The sequence below is a fragment of the Strix uralensis genome, chromosome 4 (assembly GCF_047716275.1).
Source record: "Strix uralensis isolate ZFMK-TIS-50842 chromosome 4, bStrUra1, whole genome shotgun sequence".
In the NCBI taxonomy this organism is placed as follows: Eukaryota; Metazoa; Chordata; class Aves; order Strigiformes; family Strigidae; genus Strix; species Strix uralensis.
Window position 1 is genome coordinate 53,572,728 of NC_133975.1, and position 17,751 is coordinate 53,590,478.

Below are 17,751 nucleotides of genomic sequence, written 5' to 3' on the forward strand. Positions count from 1 at the left end.
GAGGGGGCCGTCAGGAGCCGCGGCCACTCCAGCGGCGCCCCCTGAGGCCGGCGCGGCGCTGCCGCCCCCCCGCGCTCCTCCCGTGCCCAGCGGAGGCCCCCGGCCGCCTCGCGCGCGGGGAAGGACCCAGCTTACGCCGGTCTCGACGAAAAAGGCGCGAAGGCGCACGCGCCCGCGAGCCCCGTCCGGGCGAGGTGATTGGTGGGGGCGGTGACGTCATAATCAAGCGCCGACGCCACGGCGCGTCGATTCTGAAGGGAGCGGGCCGTTGCTGCCGCCATCGGGGAGCGTTGTGCTCCTCGCCGCCCGGGCCGCATCTTGCCAGCTCCTGCCTCCCTTCTCTCCTCGTTTCTCTTTGTGCCGCGGCGGCGGCCGCCAGGTGTCTTGGGGCCGGCCCGGTCCGGCCGGCGTCACTGCCGCTCCCTCCCGTGCTTCCCGCGGCCACCCGCGCCCCGCCGGTGTCGGCCCCGGTGCGCGGCAGGTGCGTGCGGGGCCCGTCGCCGGGGCCCGGGGGGTGCCGGCCGTCGTGGGGGGAGGAGGGAGGCCGGGGGCGCGGGAGGAAGGCGGCGGGCAGGGGTGGGCAGGTACCTCCCCGCTGTCTGACAACGCCGCCGGGCTCCCGTTTCCGTGGGAACGGGGGAGCGCCCGGTTGGCGGGTCCCCCGGCCCCTCCCGCGGTCACTGCGGCGGCGTTTTTCTGAGGTACAGCTTATGAGCCCTGCCGCCTCTTTCCTCTTCCCGGCTTTTCCCGCAGAAACTGCCGAGTCGAGCCCGCCTGTTTCCCCGCAGACAGGAGCGGTAGGTTAAGAATATGAGTCTCTACAACTTGGACCGCTTTCGCTTTGAGAGGAAGATTAAAAATGCGGAGCAGGAAACCGTGTCTCCTTCAGCAGCCCAAGTGCAGGCGGCTAATTCTACTGCAGCGGGTGGTGCTGCAGCTGGAGGGGATGAGGATGAAGCTACAGATGATAGCAACAGGCCAGATACTCCAGCTTCGGATGTGACGGAGATAACTGGTGAGTCAGGGGTTTTGTATGTAGTATAAGAGCAGTGTAAGTACTTCATTTCTAGAAATAAAGTCGTTGCGTTTTGGTTTTTTTTTTTTTTTTTCCCCTCTTTGTTTTACAAATGGACTTTTCTGTGCACACATATTTCACAGCAATTTCCACAAAAGTATCCTTATTTGTAATGGTGCTTGCTATAATTGAACTTGTACACTCACAATCAAGTCAGAAACCTTCTGATAACTGAAGCTGAAATGATTTTTTTTCAGTTGAGTAAACAAGCTACAATTTAAATGTTTAAAGTATGTTATGATCTTCTAGGCATTATCTTCACTGGTAATTATTTTACACTAATACAGTATTTCAGGATTTTCAAAGGAAAAGAATCCCTTTTTGTTGTCTAATAAATGCAACACTATATAGACTTGACTTTTTAACTAGAGCCCTAGGCTAATGCGATGTGGAATATCACAGATAAAACTGAAAAGAAAAAAAACAGTTTCTTTTCAGTTGGGCCTGGTTTTGTAAAGAGCTGAGAAACCTGCTGCTGATTCTGACAAGCTGATTGTGTTAATAGTGTTGTAGCAGTGTTTGTCCTCTTTCCTGGCAGTAGCTTGTGGTTTTCATAGAAATGTGAAAAACTTGCTTGTGTAGCAATTTATTGGTTTGTTTGGCTGATACACTAGAGATGTGCTGTTTCTGTTTGGATTCATCAGTTAATACTAATAAACAACAGTAATGGCTGTCAGCTGCATAATCGTGTTCACCAGTAGCTTTTCTGTTACTGAAGGAATAACAATGGAAGAACAAAAATTATTGGTTGCTGATTATTTTATACATTTCGGACATTCCATGTAACTTCTGATACAGATGTCAGGATACAAGTGGCATTGATCAGATAGGCTTTGTCTATGCACTTAGTCAGTAAAGAGCAACAATATCAGTTGGTGTGGCTTAACTACATTTGTTTTGCATACAACTTTCCCTTGGTGGAAGGCAGTTTATCATAGTACTTTATGTGATAACAGAGGACCTTTCATGTACAAGGAGGGGTTCCTCTTTTAAAGGTGAGCCAAATCAATATTACAGTGGATTGATATTTACTATTTCCTGAATTTTGGCTTTGTGCAGGTTGACTGTTTTCAGTTGACTGGAGTGCTCTTGTGTTTACATTAGTAAATATCAGTTGGTGCTTTATGTTTAAAAAATGACAAAAAAACCCTCTAAGTCTTGGCTCGAGTGTTGCCAGTCTGGAGTTAAGTAGCCTGTCCACTAGCAGAGAGGATGTTTTGGTGGCAGGGAGAATTTGACACAAGAAGCAAGCAACTGTTGGGTTGTGGCTTCTGATATGTGTGTGCTTTGTAATGGATTACATGAAAAAACTGGCATTCTGCGGAAGTGTACTTTGGAACAGGTGTTGTCTTCCTGTTTGTAATAAGTCACTGTCCTGCGAGGTGTAGGAGTCACTGAATGCAGGTACCCTTCTTGAACTGTGAACATAGATGTCAAGTAATGGATGGTGCCATTTTTGTGGCTTATTTGTGATTTTTTTTTTTTTTTTTTTTTTTTTTAAATATGGTGGTTTTTCCTTTAATCTACCTGTGGACTTGACTTTGTCAGGGGAAGCATGTAGGTAGAGCATAACTACCAAGGCCAACAAACTTTGGAGCTTGTTTTTCAAAATACTGGTCTCCCTTGGCTTATACACTGCAGGGGTAGGACTGAGAAGGGATGTAATATCCAATTTAGAGGCATGAGTTTAGATATGAAGTAATAAAAGGAAAGATGAAGGGCAGTCTAAAACAGGAACTGTTGTGGAAGGCTAAGTAATGGTGAGGAAAACTAGTGGGAGATAATGGTAGCTACAAGTAAAACAGAGTAGAAGTGCAGCCAAAATTAGAGCAAGTGGCTTACTTAAATAAGAGTCCATGGACACAGATGCTGGTGTAGATCTGGGGGTGCTCATTAATATTTAAAATTGAGATGTAATTGCTAGTACTTTACATTTACATAATGCTTCGTCTTTCACAGATACTGAGTGTTTAAAGGAGTGGTTTGAATTTTTTTCACTTTTGCACATCATTGTTTTGTAACCTATTTAAAGGAATTAACCTTTTTAATAATCAAGCTTTTCTACATATATAGAAGTTAACTGAAAACACTTGGATTTTATCTTCAGGATATGGGGCATTTAATCAAATCTATTTTCCTCTTTTACATTTAGCAAATGCTTATCCTCCATATTTCCTAATTATTGACAGGAAGACAGAAGTTTTCTTACTTTGGGTCAAATAAAATGGACAGCTACTTGTTTTTTTCTTTTATTATCATAGAAAAAGTACAGAGATGACCAGTTTATGGTACTGTGTGCTCTCTCTACTGCTAAATACATAAGTCAGAGTATTGAGTTGTTTTGTGTAAGAAGCAGTTTACACCAAGTTAACTAAAAAAAACTTTACCTAATGCTCAATAAATCATGTGAGGACAACAATTACTTGTATTTCTTCTGAAGAGAAACACAGATTCACAAAATACTGGTACATGAAACTGGGGAAACAAGAGGAGAGTGTTATTCGTTTCACTTATACAAACAAAAAATATTAAATGGCTCATGGCTTTTTTTGTCCTATTTCATTTGGTATCATGCAATCATATTGCATATGTAAAAAGAGTTTTTAAATCAGACTTTTTCCTTCAGGAGCACGAATGGTTCGGTATAATTTCCTAGGGATTTCTTTAGATTTCTGTTTTGTGAAGTGTCCCAAAATATGCATACGATTGTTTTAACTTCACTCGTATTGGGAAAAAAAAATAGATGGTGTCTATTGTTTAATGAAATGCCATTATCTTTTTAGTTAATTTTTTTGTTTTGTTTTCCCAGAACAAACTAATATTGGTAGATTGTTCTGCACCCTGGGTATGCATGTATGTAATATTTCTTGTTGCTTTCTATTGAACATGCATACCCTACACTTCAATAAGCAATTTGTAGTATGATGGCCAGAAGAACTGGTCATCTTTATATGCCTGTGTATATTCAAAATTACACAGGCTGGCAGTGACTTTACAGTTAAGTTGTAGGTGGTAATACTGAATATACTTAACTGAGGGTTAGAAACCAACTACGGGGGCAGTTATCGAATTATATCTGAAAGATACCTCTCTAAAAAGTTGGAAAAAATGCATTGGAGCGGTTTACTACAATTTTCTGTAAAAATTAGTATTATTTACTAAATAATACACACATTTGGTTTCTATTAGTCTCTAAGAAAACTGTGAAGCTATCTTCTTAATTTTCAATTAGATGTTTTTAATTATGTGAATAGCCTGATATACTAAGATAATAAGATTATTCCAATTGTAGAAATGGAGCAGAACTATATCAGAACTGTACAAGTTAGAATAATTACAGTCACGAACTCCAAAATGAGATTGGTATTCAAAAAGTGTGCTTACAAAGCTTCAACAATAAACTGAAATAAAAGTTGTAGATTAAATTAAACTATTATATATAATCGTGTTATTGATGGTTGACTTTCTTATAGCCTCTCTGTACTATCCAAATATATAACCCAAATTACTGTACTTCTGGGTTACGATATTGTGTGTGTCACATCATTCATTTGCACTGGGACTGCTTTTTTTGTTTTCATGTCATAATTTTCCTTATGATCCAAGGAAGTCATGTCTTTCACTTACGTCACAGTTCATAGAGCATAATTCTACTTAAAACATTTCTGAAAAAAAGTAACGACTGCAATACCTATTGAACTTTTTTGAGGATTCATGGGAAGGTGTGGTGAAGTAATCGTTTTGAAATGGTCTCTTTGAGAGGAACCTTAGAGTGACACTGATATTTAGGATTATTTTAGCAAATGAAAGGCTTTCCTGTGAAACTGGAGTATTAATTAGCTGGTGGACATGAGCAGCATGCATTTTATACTGCTTTCCAAAAGTAGGTGGAAATTACTTTCCATTTGACAGTGTGTGTTGTGCAGTGTTAGTAAATGTGGTAAGCCTCTAAGTATTACCTCAGTTTTGTTTTTATGTAGCAGAGAAGAGGCTGGCTTTCTCTGAGTGTGATGTATGGTTTGTGTAGGTGGTTATCTTTAGAATTAGAGGGCAATGTATTATGACCCTGCACTAGGTATATGCTTCCCAAAAGACTGTAGCGAGTATGATTTAAAAAAAAAAATAAAATTTCCAGGTGAAGTTTTTTCAAGAGCAGTTGAAGCTATGTCTTTATTGACTAAACTGAAGAAAATATTTGCTCTAACATTATTAAAAGCAGTTGCATTTGAGTACCTTCATCCATAACTTAGCACTGTCTCCATATAATCAGATAGTTTGATCCAGATATTCCTATGGAGTCTCTTGGTATGATAGCAAAAATTAGTTGCTGTTGGGTTTTGTTTTTATTGTTTACATCTTCAGTTAGGGGTACTTCTGTTTTTTCCTATTTCTGGCCTTAGAGTCAAACACTGGTGTTACGATTGCAGGCATTCCTTAATAGTCCTTTTTAATAGCTTATAATCAGGAAATTCTGTCTCCAGTAATTATGTGCTGTGGCAATAACTGTTTAATCTGTTACTACTCTACTACAGGGTTATAATTTGCTCTGAATATGAGTACTCCTCATGTGATTTCTGCTCTCTTCCCTGCCTCCCGCCCCGCCCCCCCCCCCCCCCCCCCGCCCCCAACCATAGGATTCTGTTCAGTGGAATAGGTGGAGGAGTGAGAAGAAAATAGTGCTTTTTTGAGAGGGAAAACGCTTTTTCCAGACAGCTCAGCATTTCATAGGTATAGGAGTTGTCATGAAGATTGGACAGTCATTGCTATTTAAAGTAAAAAAAAAAAAAAGTCACTAAGTGAAATAGTAAATACTTTTTTATTTTAATCTAAACCTTTTCCAAGGTTTATATTGCAAAGAATAAAATTAAGACTGTATTATTTTTGTGAACTTCCCTTGTTTTGTTTTTTTCTTAAAAAAACAACCCAATAAGGATGCTTCTTAGCAAAGCTATCATGACTACCTGTCATTTGCATGTCATGCTATTTGCAGAAGGAATATGTTTGGAATACAGTCTAACCTAAGAGGCAAAGATGATGAAAACTGGCTTGATCAATTCTGTTAATTCAGTAGAGATGTGAACTTCTCATGTTTCTTATAGACCTGTTTTGATATTTCCATTCACATATTTTTATGCATCTGATATTTCTGTCCTATTGTGATAGCCCTTGCTTGGCTAATCCAACTTTGTAATCTTCAGAATTTTTCTGCTTTATTTTTCTTTGCTAGAGAGGAATTGCTGAAATAAATTTGCCCACATCTTTGGTAAAAACTAATAAAAATGTTTGATACATTCCCAAAGGTCTCTTTTGCCCTTCTGTATTTATCTTAACTTAAATGGTTTTCAGATAAAGCAAAGCAACTGTGTCAAGGACAGCATGTCTGCCAAACATGGACAGATAGAAGAAGGTACCACTGAGTAACTTTCTACTGCCAACATGTTGGTTTTGGTTGCAGGGAGGCCTGTCTTGGGACAGTATGTTACTGCTTCAGAACTAGTAATTTTTAGGCCTAAATTTACATGCATATGGGCTTTTCAAGATAACAAGATTACTTGACAAAGTGAGACTCCTGCATCTTCTAAAAATCATTACCGTAATCCTCTCATGTTTTTGAAAGCAATAGAAAAGGTTGACATTTTTATGATAACTCAATTAAAATTGAGGCCATTTATCACAGACGAAGGAATTAGACACCATGTAGCTCACGTCTGCATTTGATTATCAGGTGAATTTATTCTAGCCTCTTCTGTGTGTAGAATCTGCTAGCAAATCAGCTTTGAAAACTGACGTTGTGCTCTGTAGTAACTTGACTCAGCAAGTTTGTGTTAGTGAATGGAGGCAGAAGAAACTACCTTTATTTCCAGCTGAAATTATGGTTCCAGAGTTAGCAGCTGAGAAAGCACCACTGGTGTTTGGATTATAGACACATGAGTTTTAAGAATGGACTGATGTGCTAGAGGGGAGAGGATGCCCATGATGCTGTATTTGCATTATGAGAATGTAAAATCCTTTTATATGAGGACTTACAGTGACAGTTGTATCATTAAAAATCAGCTCTCTGAGGAGTGTTGTAGCTGACTCTCCTACACCTTCCCTGTGTAATTGTTTTGGTGTGTGTTCTTATGATTCAAAGCTCTTTGGTGTAGGAAATGGGTGGAAAAAAAACCCTTCACACCCATCTGCCACCCCAGTCCAGAGTATACTACTGTCTGTTGTCCTTCACGGAGGCTTTTAATAAACAGTAGCTATTCTTTTTCTAATTTTGAAGTCTCTTCTACTACTTCTCTCTTGCTCTGTGTTCTCACCCATCTTCTTACAATGTAAATCAGACGCTATCAGTAGTAGGGAGCTCCTGTTTCTTCAATGCCAGCCACATAGGTGGCATTTGTTGTCATATCACAGGGTAAAAGGCTTGTCTTTGCCCAGTGGCAGGTGGGGGAGCCCAGATAACCTGATCCGAAGGTGGGGAAGGGGAGGGATCAGAGTGGTTTGATGAGGAACAAGTGTGGGGAAGATAGAGGGATGAGGGGGTAACAGGGGTTGGTTACATGTAGAAGGTCAGTATACTTGTCTGGCCGTGCCCTGTTCGTGATCACTGTAGTCAGTCCTGTCTTCTCGTTAAAACCATCCTTAAATACTTTCCAGAGTGAGGGGAATCTGTTCTGTGTGCATTGGGGTCTAAGTGCCAGCAACTGGAGTGAGGGCCAGGGGTCACAGGGGCCCAACATGTCTGGGGTGCCAGCAGCTGGAGGGACCACCGTGAGTGGGAAACCAAACAATGGCCAGGTGGGCTGTGGAGGCCTGCGTGTCTGTGGTACTACCCCCTGTGCAGCCCTGGTGGAGGGAGCGGGGGTACCAGAGGACAAGCCAGAAAGCAGATAAGGTGACCTTGGAAGCCAGGGAGGGACCAGAGGGGCAAGTTGCCCACTTGTATGTGGGACAGCCCAAGATGAGGGGACCCAGTGCCAGCCACCGGATAGGGGGTGGAGACCTCCACAGTGGGGGGGGGCTGTGCGAGGGTGTCTGTGCTGACAGCCAGAGTCGTGTGCAGACTCTGGGGGCTCTTGTGCTCTGGTGCCAGCAGGTGAGGAGACTGAGGCTCCATCCTGGGTGGGCTCAGTGTCTAAGGCCATCGACTGGAGGGGTCCCTGTTGTGTGTCTGTGTGTGATGCCAGTAGACCTTTGTCCTGATCGGCTAGGAAGGGAGCAGGAGGCAGCTGTTGTTTGTGTGCCCCTGGTTCTGGAGCAGAGAAGTGAGTGTGGACTGGGTAGCAGCAGCAGATAGGAGATAAAATTGCCAGTCACTTGGGAAGCAGATTCTTCTTTGGTACCAAAGAAAGATAAACCCCTTTTTATTACATCCGGTCAGTAAGAAATATGGAAATGGCAGGTTACAGAGGATTTTAGATGAAAATTAAAACATGGGTTTCTCTGCTGAAACAGGATGCTGAAAAAACACTATTCTTACTTTAACTCTCTGACAGGCTGTGGTGTTCTTTCATGAATTAAAAGCTGAGGTGATGATAATTATGTGCTATTACTTATTTCTCTTCTGTTTCCAAACAGATGGACTAATGCTTGGTTAGAAGTATGTTCAATATTTTAGATAGGATTTTTCATGTGTGTAGCTAAGGTCATCTGAAGACTTAAGGCTTCAGTGATTGGTTTTTTGAACTGTCACTGAACCCTTGTTTACGTTTCCTCATGGATATTAAAGAAGTTTGAGTTATGCTTACTCCCATCCATTTAACCAGTGTTAAGCTCCATTTTCAAGTTCTTCCTTTTCAGTAATGTGCTGTGTAACATTTGATACCATATGTTTTTCAGTTTGCTGGGTACCTTTTCCTTTCAAAGCCAGTATCATCTGGTAGTTTCCCATGTCAGCAAATTGCTTGTACTTTTAGGATTTGTCTTTGTTTTCATCAAATGCTGGCATAGCGAGTTTTAAATTTATTTTCTGCAAGATTACATTCATACAGAAAATGTTCTCTGTAGTTGTCACATTCTCTGTTCCATGCATTCTTCTTCCACTCTTCAGTCATGCCTTCAGGGTCCATAATTTGCCTGGTCTTAAACAAAATTCCTCAGTTTACTAGCTTCTTTCCAGCACTGGCTGTTAAAATGGGCAAGTGGTAGAAAGGAATGAAGTCTTGAATGTGTGGGACGGCTGCAGTAGGTCAGGCTATGTATGGTTCTTGGCTCATACCTTTCATAAAACATCTTGAGTATTTTTCTTCAATTACTGACATTAAATAGCACACTTAGGAGGTGGCAATTGCATCTAAGTATTTAGTTCTTTTTAATGCAGATTTAAAGATGGAAGAGCTAGAAGCTGCACATTCAGTCTACATGTATCAACTAAAAATTTTTTTTTAAGGTTTTCTAAAGATGGTAGCAGAACGGTTCCAGCCTGCATAGGCAATGGGCTGAACCATGTGTTCTACCTTGCCCAGGCTTCTATGGGAGCATCAGAGTTTTAGTTAGAACCACCTTGAAATACATAGTATATGCAGTTAGAGCATACTGTGCTGAAAGAGGGCGACAGAGCAAAGTAATAAAAGTGTAGGCTTTTTGTTTTTGTTTTATAGTGTTCTAATCCTACCTCTGCTTCAGGTTCAAGACCTATTTTATATGTCAGGTTTTGTGTAGATTTCCGTTGTGGTCGTGTTTTCCTCATCTAGATATGTTCATGGGGTTGGCTTCAGGTATAGCTAACATTGGGGGACTTAGTCATGCATTATTCATGACTAATTCAGGAATTATGTTAATAGACTGGCTGCTTGTGCTTTTGGTTGTCTTACAAGCATGTTCAGAACTGAAAAGTTAATACCTGCTAATGCACACATAGTGGGTGCGTTTTGCAAGTGTTATTGAAGGTAGTATATGGTTTGTGAGATGTCTTCGCAGTGACATATCCCGATTATGTATAGATTCTGTATATCCTGATGCTTCATATATAACATGAAACATCTTTCCATATGCTGTTTCCGTGTTAAGAATCATCTGGAGCATAATGTGGAAAGACTGCCTAAATAGATTGTATCTGTATAGGAGCTGCAACTTACCTGTCAAGTTCCTTGATGTAGCTTCCTAATTTTCTGCGGTATAACACTGACATTCCCTTTCTGAAAAGCTATCAAGATGAGCAGATCATAAATCAGGCATCAGATATGCCAGTATGTTTCTATCCATGTCCTGATCAGCCTGGAAGTAATTCAGAGGATTTTGCTGACTATTCATTTTTCCAAAAATAAAAATGTATTTATAACAGTAGTTATTAACCTAAAATACATGATCTTTTAAACCTTGTGGTATAAAGATTATTTGTCTGAAGTTGTAAGTCATAAGTCATTGTCTCGTATCTTTTCTTCTATTGAAATGTCATGCACAGGGTACTCTGCCATCCCAGAAACTCCTGAAGACAAAAGGACGAGGAAGCAATCTTATTTCAAGCATCGAAGAGGAGTACAGTTCCTAGATGTGTCTTCAGACAGTGAAGATGAAGAACCAAGAAACTTCAGTGCTGCAAAAGAAAACAGGGTTCCAAGGAGAGATGTGGTTGTAATGTATGCTTTAAGCCAGTTTTCCTGTAATGGTTGTGCAACCTGATGTGGTGTTCTAAATTGAAATACTGACTTGAAAATCAGAGGCTAGGTTCCAGTTTACTGGTTTGTGATTTACCTGCCCATAACTAAACTTTACTGGATTTCCAGGGGAGAAGAATTGGCTCTTAAGCCATTTTCTCAGAGAAGACACTTAATAAGGGAGGAGTTCTGTGATGTTGAATGATATGTGTGATGTTCGTTACATGTTTGTGCATTTGCCCCTCTGAAATCCTTTTAATGGCACTTGAAAGCTTAACTGTAAAATATTTGCTTTAATAGTTTTAAACTCTACTGGAGTTGGTTTTATCTTGTTTCAGTTTTTTATGAAGCCATAGTGGACAGGAAAGCAAGTAGAGCTTCAGTGTGTAGTATAAGAGTTCCCGAGCTAAAGTTAAGTATTAGTTGCATGATGTGGTTGCTGTGCTTAGTAGAAACGTTTTCTTTAGTGATTTGGAAATTTATATTTTTGAATAAGCTGAGAGAGAAGAGAATAGTGTGCAAGAGTCACTTGTGAGGGTGCTAAAAAGGCAGCATTGAGAGTGCAGGAGAGACAAGATGTAGACAGACATCGCATGCAACCAGTTGGAATGGTTTAAAGAAACCCCAGCTATTTATTACCTGCTAGTTACATGTCTGTGTGACTGAAATGTGGTAACTGTCTGTGCCCCTTAAATGTTCTTGTGCTAAGCAAAACAAGATGGCTTAACCTGCTTTTTTGATACTCTGGCTGAACTAATTGGCAGAAAACTTTTATGGGAATAGCAACCTTAATAGGTGTAGTCTCTTGTCAGATTTCAGTGCTTATGCAGAGCATGGAGTTACTGGAGCTTGTCAGCAGAAAAGAAATAATGCTTTTCCCTGCTGCTATTATCTGAAATTCTTGATATTTTTTTTAATGCATCTTCCCCAAAGTTTCAACTTAAGGCAGATGCTTGGTAAGAAAAAAAAATTAAATTTATTACTTAGCAGAGTGAACTACTGTTTCTGTTTATGGTTTAAGTTGTAGATTGTGCAAGGATACAGAGATGGCAAGCTGGTTGCATGCACTGAATTGGCTTGTGTGCAGTGCTATGTAAACGTAGTTATGCAGCTTCTGGGATCAAACCCGATTTGGAAGCAGTACAAGTGATTTTGTACCATGTGGAGCTGACAGTGATAAGTCATGCAGGATCCAACTTGCAGAGCCACAACTTGCTATTTCTAGACTGTTTCAGTTACCAGGAGTGAGACAGACAGCAAGGTGGCTCCTAGTGAGATTGATGAACATGAGCTACATCCTCTTGTACTTTCATTATTGCTGCGTAGCCACTGGCCTCTTATGCACCAGGCACCCCAGTGCCTGACACTTTGACATGGTGTGTTGGCTCAGGTGCTAATTGATGTGTACTGAACTCACTAAGCTGTCTCACAAGTGGCAGTCTGGTTGAGCTAATAAACGAATTGAGGGGCAGGGGTTAGCTTGGATCTGGCCAGGTTTATGAGCTCTGGCTTGTACTGAACTTAACCTGGCTTTGCACAGTAGCAGTCAATTGAGTGTCTTTGCACTGTGCGTTTTAGTGCATGTGTTACCTAGTGTTTGGGGGTTTTGTGAATTTTTTTCTTTTTATAGTGTATCCCAGCCCCCTTGTCCTGAATAAGGGATAGAGCAGAAAGCATCTCTTTCCTAAAAGGGAGTGTGCTGCAGCTTCATGAGCAGAGTCACTGTCTGGACTCTGTTGGAAAAAAGCAGAACTCTTAACACAAGGTTTTGTTGGTCAGTCGTACTCGTTTAGCGGTTGACTAAGCGTTCATGCTTGATAAGATTGTGATTGTACTGAGAGGACAGGATTTATGATGTGTGCAACTCTGGCTTTATTGACAAGTATCTAGAAGTTAATCCCTGATAGGAAAGAATAGGGTAATTCCAATGTTACCATTTCCATTTGGATTTATTTTCTTTTTTAAATGCAGTTTATAAAGAAACTTTTTTCCTTATCAAGCCCAAAAGATCTGAAATATGCTAATATAATTTTGATGTGCCATTTCACTAAGACTTTTTTAAAGTGGATGCTGGATTCACCTTCTGAAGCTTACAACTAGATGGCTTGGTGGATTGAAGAGGAATTTGGGTTATTTTTTGTTTTGAGGATTTTTTTACTCTTAAGAGGCACAACCAGATAGTCCATGTGGCTCTGTGTGCCTTTTGAACAGGATAGGGAGAGGAGGATTATTTGATGAACAGTTGTCTCAAAATAGTGTGTATCTTCTACATAAGTGACATGTTACTGCTTTTTACAGAACTGTATTGCAGTCTGCCTGTTGCAACTGCTAAAGAAAGATACAGTGAGGAAAAACAGGTTTCCTTTTAGTCTTTTACCTGTATCTGCGTAGAGACACCTGCAGGCAAGCCTTTCTGATGGTGAAGTCCCTGTGAAACTACAAACTCCATACAGTTCAATTAATTTTCATGCAGGAGAATTTTACGTGTCTGGAAGACAGTAGGATGGGAGGCCTGTGCTTACCTTCAGTCTTGTCTGTGCAACTGGATATTGTGAAAAATATATAGGGATTGCTTTTCCTGCAGGCTAGGTCTAATAATAAATCTTCCAGTAAATTCAGGACTTCGGTTTTTTCAGAAAGGTTCTTCCCATGTTTAGAAGTTTAAGATGCTGCATAAGGATCTCTGAATTTTCTTTCTCGGTGAACTGAGAACTCAGGGAATTGATACTGCATGTGGAAAGTTTTTACAAAAAACTTATCCACAGCTTTTTATCTGTTGGGCAAATAAATGCTAGCAAGACTGAGACAAACTTGAGATGGTGTGCTGTAATTCAGATAGTTGAAATGGTGAAATGTATTAAGATGGTGGTTGGTAAATTGGCAAGTAACCTTTTATAGCCCAATACGAGGTTAAGTCATGGTATTTCCCTTGTCTGTTCCTCCTGTCTTCTTTCCTTTGCTACCTTGAAATGTGTTTACTGTAAACAGAAGACTGTACTTAATCGTACATGCTTTATTTTGTTGTGAGTAGGAGGTTATCATTTTGGGTACAAGTTGATTCAGTGTTACTGAATGCATTTAAACACATTTTTGAAATTCTGTTGGTTTTGGTTTACAGTAACATTCTGGTAGAGTAAAACATTCATGAGCAAAAATAAATCTTAATTTTTCTTCTCTCATACTTAGTAGTTCTGAACAGTCTGATGATGATGAACAGCCTGAAGATGAACTTCCCCAGTTGGCATATGTAAATGGTGGGGATCAGTTGCCAGCTGTGAAGAAGGGTGTAGAGGAAGACATCAGAGATGCGAAGCTGCAAACACTGAAGGAGCTTTTTCCCCAAAGAAGTGACCAAGAATTACTACAAGTAATAATGCTCTGTTGTTTTGTTTTATTTTGATTTACTATTTTGTAGGTAGTATTCTTAAGCCTCTGGCTTTATTAGCAGAAGGGTATATCAAAGTAATGTATTTTAGGGGAACTACAGCCATGTAATGTTTCCATATATACATGCATACATGCACAGACACTTCAGTATATATAAAAATGAATATACACACACAAAATATAGATCAGCAACAGTGAATTCCAGTGTATAGAAAATTTTTCTATTATTTCTTTCTGTTGTGATATTTAGTCGTAGTTGTAGCTGTCTTGGTTGATAACTATTGATAGCTGCTGTTGTTGGAATGCAGCTAACTGATTAAATGCAGAATGAGTGAAATTATTGCTATCATCTTCAGTAGATGAAATGTTGCACCCTTGCATTTATGAAATTTGATATGTAAAGCCTTTAGTACTTCCAGTGAGGCAAAAAGAGAGTAAGTTTGAACTTACTGTAATTTATTTTGATTATGCTGCATGCGAACCTGAGATGCTCTTGGCCATTGTCCGATGTACAGTACAAATCTATAGTAATATTATGGTAACTTACTAAAGTGAAATATCTTCAGTACAGTAAAATACATTTCTAGCAAGGTTACTTTTCAGTGCTGATATGTAACTAGGTTTTCACTGGCTTTAGTTTTCAAAGCTAAATGTGTTTAAGTTTCCTAGTTGTTGAAATGTCATTAAAGAAATACAGAAATTTTACTGGTGGTCGTTGCTGGGTGCTTTTTTTTCCCCAGTGGATCAAGCTTAATATTTAGGCTTTCTACTTTAGGAAGAAAGGAGTTGCAAATAGCAGTTTGGGAATTTTTCTCCTGGATGTTGTAATAAAATTTACACTGTAGATGTCCAGAATGTATGAAGGTTCAGTTTTTGACCACATAGAATGCATTCAAACCAAAGAGTGATAGCTGTTCATTCTAGCTTAGAAACTAGCTAGAAATGACACGTGGTGTGTCTGACTGCTGTTTTGTGACTTCAGGGGTGTTTTTAACTACTCAGTGGTAATGTAGTGCTGATGATATTTATTCTCAGGAGAGTGTAAGATAGCTTCTGTATCAGCAGAACTTGGTCCATAGAAGTTGTGCAAATTTTTGTCCACAGTTACATATCCACAATGTTTTTGAAGGAAGGCAAAGGAATATTAGGCAGATCTATTGTTCCTTCATGGAGGAGCTGTAAAAGTCTGTCCTGACAAACCCTACACAACTGATGAAGGCTATTGAAGAAAAATCATGAGTTTTTTGAAAAGGAAATTTTATTTATAGCAAAACTGTAAAGTGATCTTCACAAACATGAACAAATACTTGGGAATCAGGATTCTTCATAACTTCATTTTTGTGTTTTTTGTATTTGTTACCTTTAGGCCATTTGCTTCTGTTGCTGTTATCTCACTTGCAAAAGGCATTCTGAAAGTGTCAACATCCAAGTAATTTGTAAAAATGATTATTTTGAGGTAACACATCGATAGAGAAAGAATCTAGGACTGCAAGGAAGTATAGATAAACTTTGAGGCATGTTATAAGTTTCATGCATGTGCTTTCAGGAAATTGCCCAATGTGACATAACATATACAGATGAGTTAAGAAATTAGTTTTTTGGATCATCTGGGCTTGTGATAGTAACACTGAATAGTTTTTGAAAAAAAGCTTTTAAGTAAACCTGCGCAGTAGGTTTGTGAAGTAGGAAAAAAAGCAATAATAAATGAGATTGCATTAAAAATGTTTTCCAGTAAGTTTTTTAAAGTGTTTCCAAATATAGCTTGTGATCAGGCTAGCTAACTTGCTACCTGTTAATTTTGTTCTTGGATATTATAATACATGTATTTTTACAGTGTTTTCTAAAGTGTATTTCAATCACACTGATCTATCATTGCTTTCCTCTGTTCAACTGGATTAAATCTCACCACTTAGCAGTTGACTTTTTTTTGCAGTTGATAGAATCAGCATGCACAATGGATGAAGCAATAGCTGCTGGTTTGAAGTTCAATGACGAAGGTATGTTTAACAAAAAAAAAAAAAAACCCACAAAACTTTAGAAGCTGTAGCTAATTCAGTGAAGTAAACTTGGTTGGGAGGTATTTAAAAAGTGGTAAAGGATATGCTAAAAGTTATGCTATTGTTTGTGTGGTGTAATAACACAAGACTGAATTACAGGCTTTGCAAGGGGGAAAGATGGAAAGAGGATGCAGACCAAAATCCAAAAATAGAACAAAAAAGAGGAATTTGTTCTGTGAAGCTCAGGATTGCTTTACATGTGGGACCTTAAGTGATTTCTGTTCTTGCTGGTTCCTTCTTTGCCCGGAAGTTGAGACAAATAGTAATGGATTAGTAATAGTAATTCTGAATATTGTAGGTGAGAAATCTGGTGCTATGGAAAAAATATACTGGAGTATGTAGCCACTCATAACTAGATACTGTTTGTGTCAAGGCCCATCACAATTTTCTCATCAGGCTGACTTCAAGACTTGCTTGTAATTCAGAATAAGAGCTATTAGTCTTAAACATTAGACAAATCCCTACGGTTTTCTAGCAAAACAGCCATCAACCATGCCTTTGAGCCCTCAGAGTTTATTTAGGGTTTTTTGTTCTGCATCTGAATTTATGCAGTCTCATGCTGTTATCAAAAAAAAAAACCCAACCACAAAAAAAACCCCCACCCAAACCAGAAAACCCAGCACGTGACTGTGGGAGTGTGTAAAGTGATAAACATGTAAAAGGGTCATCATTCTTGGGCTTTCGGTTTGTTTCTTAACATCACCCAAGTCCAGGGTTAAATCTCTTGTCTTAGATTAATCTTTTTGACTGATTTACTGGGACTGGTGGGGGAAGAGTGGAAGATTGGTATGAATATTTATGTAATTGTAAAAAGTTGATCTGTTTCATCAGTCCCCTTCTGTTTGCTGTTCAGTTGTCCATGGTTCTTCTGAGAAATCTTTGTGGTTTGGATACAAAGGAGAAAAGCTATTTATTGTTCACTCTTGATTATTTTAGTTGTTCTAAGTGGTTCATGTGTCTTCATGCTGGATCCCAAGGATTTGGAAACAATATGTCTAGGAAGCTCATGTGCTGAGGGAGAACAGTTTTACTCCCTTTCTAAAGTAGAAGATTTTTTGCTAATTTGATTCCCCCTGTTGTACTTATAATATTTTCATCATCTTATTTTATATACAGCTTCAAAGACTTAAAACAATTATCAGAAAGTTTGAAAATATTGGACTAATTTTAATAACAGGTTGCTTTTGTGTTTTGTTTGGGGATTTTTACCTAAGCAGACCAACATTTCAAAGTTATGTGTGCATGACCAGATTCTATAGATGGGAATTCCTGGATGCTGGCAATAGAAAACTAAAGCTGGCATATTTCTGAGGGACATGCTACTGCTCCTGGAAAATCCCTTCCTGGAAGGCTATGATTACTTTTTAAGGGTTTTGATTAATATGAAACCAATTTAAGCTAGTATATATCCTTAAACTTTGTTGCAGTTCAGTGTTTGAACTAAACCACTTTGATTTCTGGTATGTAGGCCCTGCCTTTTGGCCATTTTTGTGTTGATATAAGAACGCTGTTTCACATCCTTTCAATACGAGCCCATAGAAAGATCTTGGCAGCAAAATTCTCACTAATCACAGCTGTTGTATAAAATATTTAGTTAGGAGTAAGCATGCCTGAAAGTGGTGGTATAAATCACCTCATTTTGGACACA

At 39.4% G+C, this 17,751-nt stretch overlaps 1 protein-coding gene across 2 annotated transcripts in view; it reads left to right on the top strand.

Annotated features, from left to right (window-relative positions):
* Window positions 1–241: 241 nt before the first annotated feature.
* Window positions 242–17,751, top strand: part of SMARCAD1 (SNF2 related chromatin remodeling ATPase with DExD box 1) — a 45,243-nt gene continuing 27,733 nt past the window's right edge. Inside the window, exons 1-5 of one of the 2 annotated variants that reach the window (XM_074866756.1) lie at window positions 242–481; window positions 754–1,015; window positions 10,467–10,641; window positions 13,846–14,026; window positions 15,980–16,043. In XM_074866756.1, coding sequence (XP_074722857.1) covers window positions 811–1,015; window positions 10,467–10,641; window positions 13,846–14,026; window positions 15,980–16,043 — 625 coding nt within the window. In that variant the 5' untranslated portion in view covers window positions 242–481; window positions 754–810. The remainder of the gene's footprint in view (window positions 482–753; window positions 1,016–10,466; window positions 10,642–13,845; window positions 14,027–15,979; window positions 16,044–17,751) is intronic. The other variant, XM_074866757.1, reaches the window with a different exon arrangement.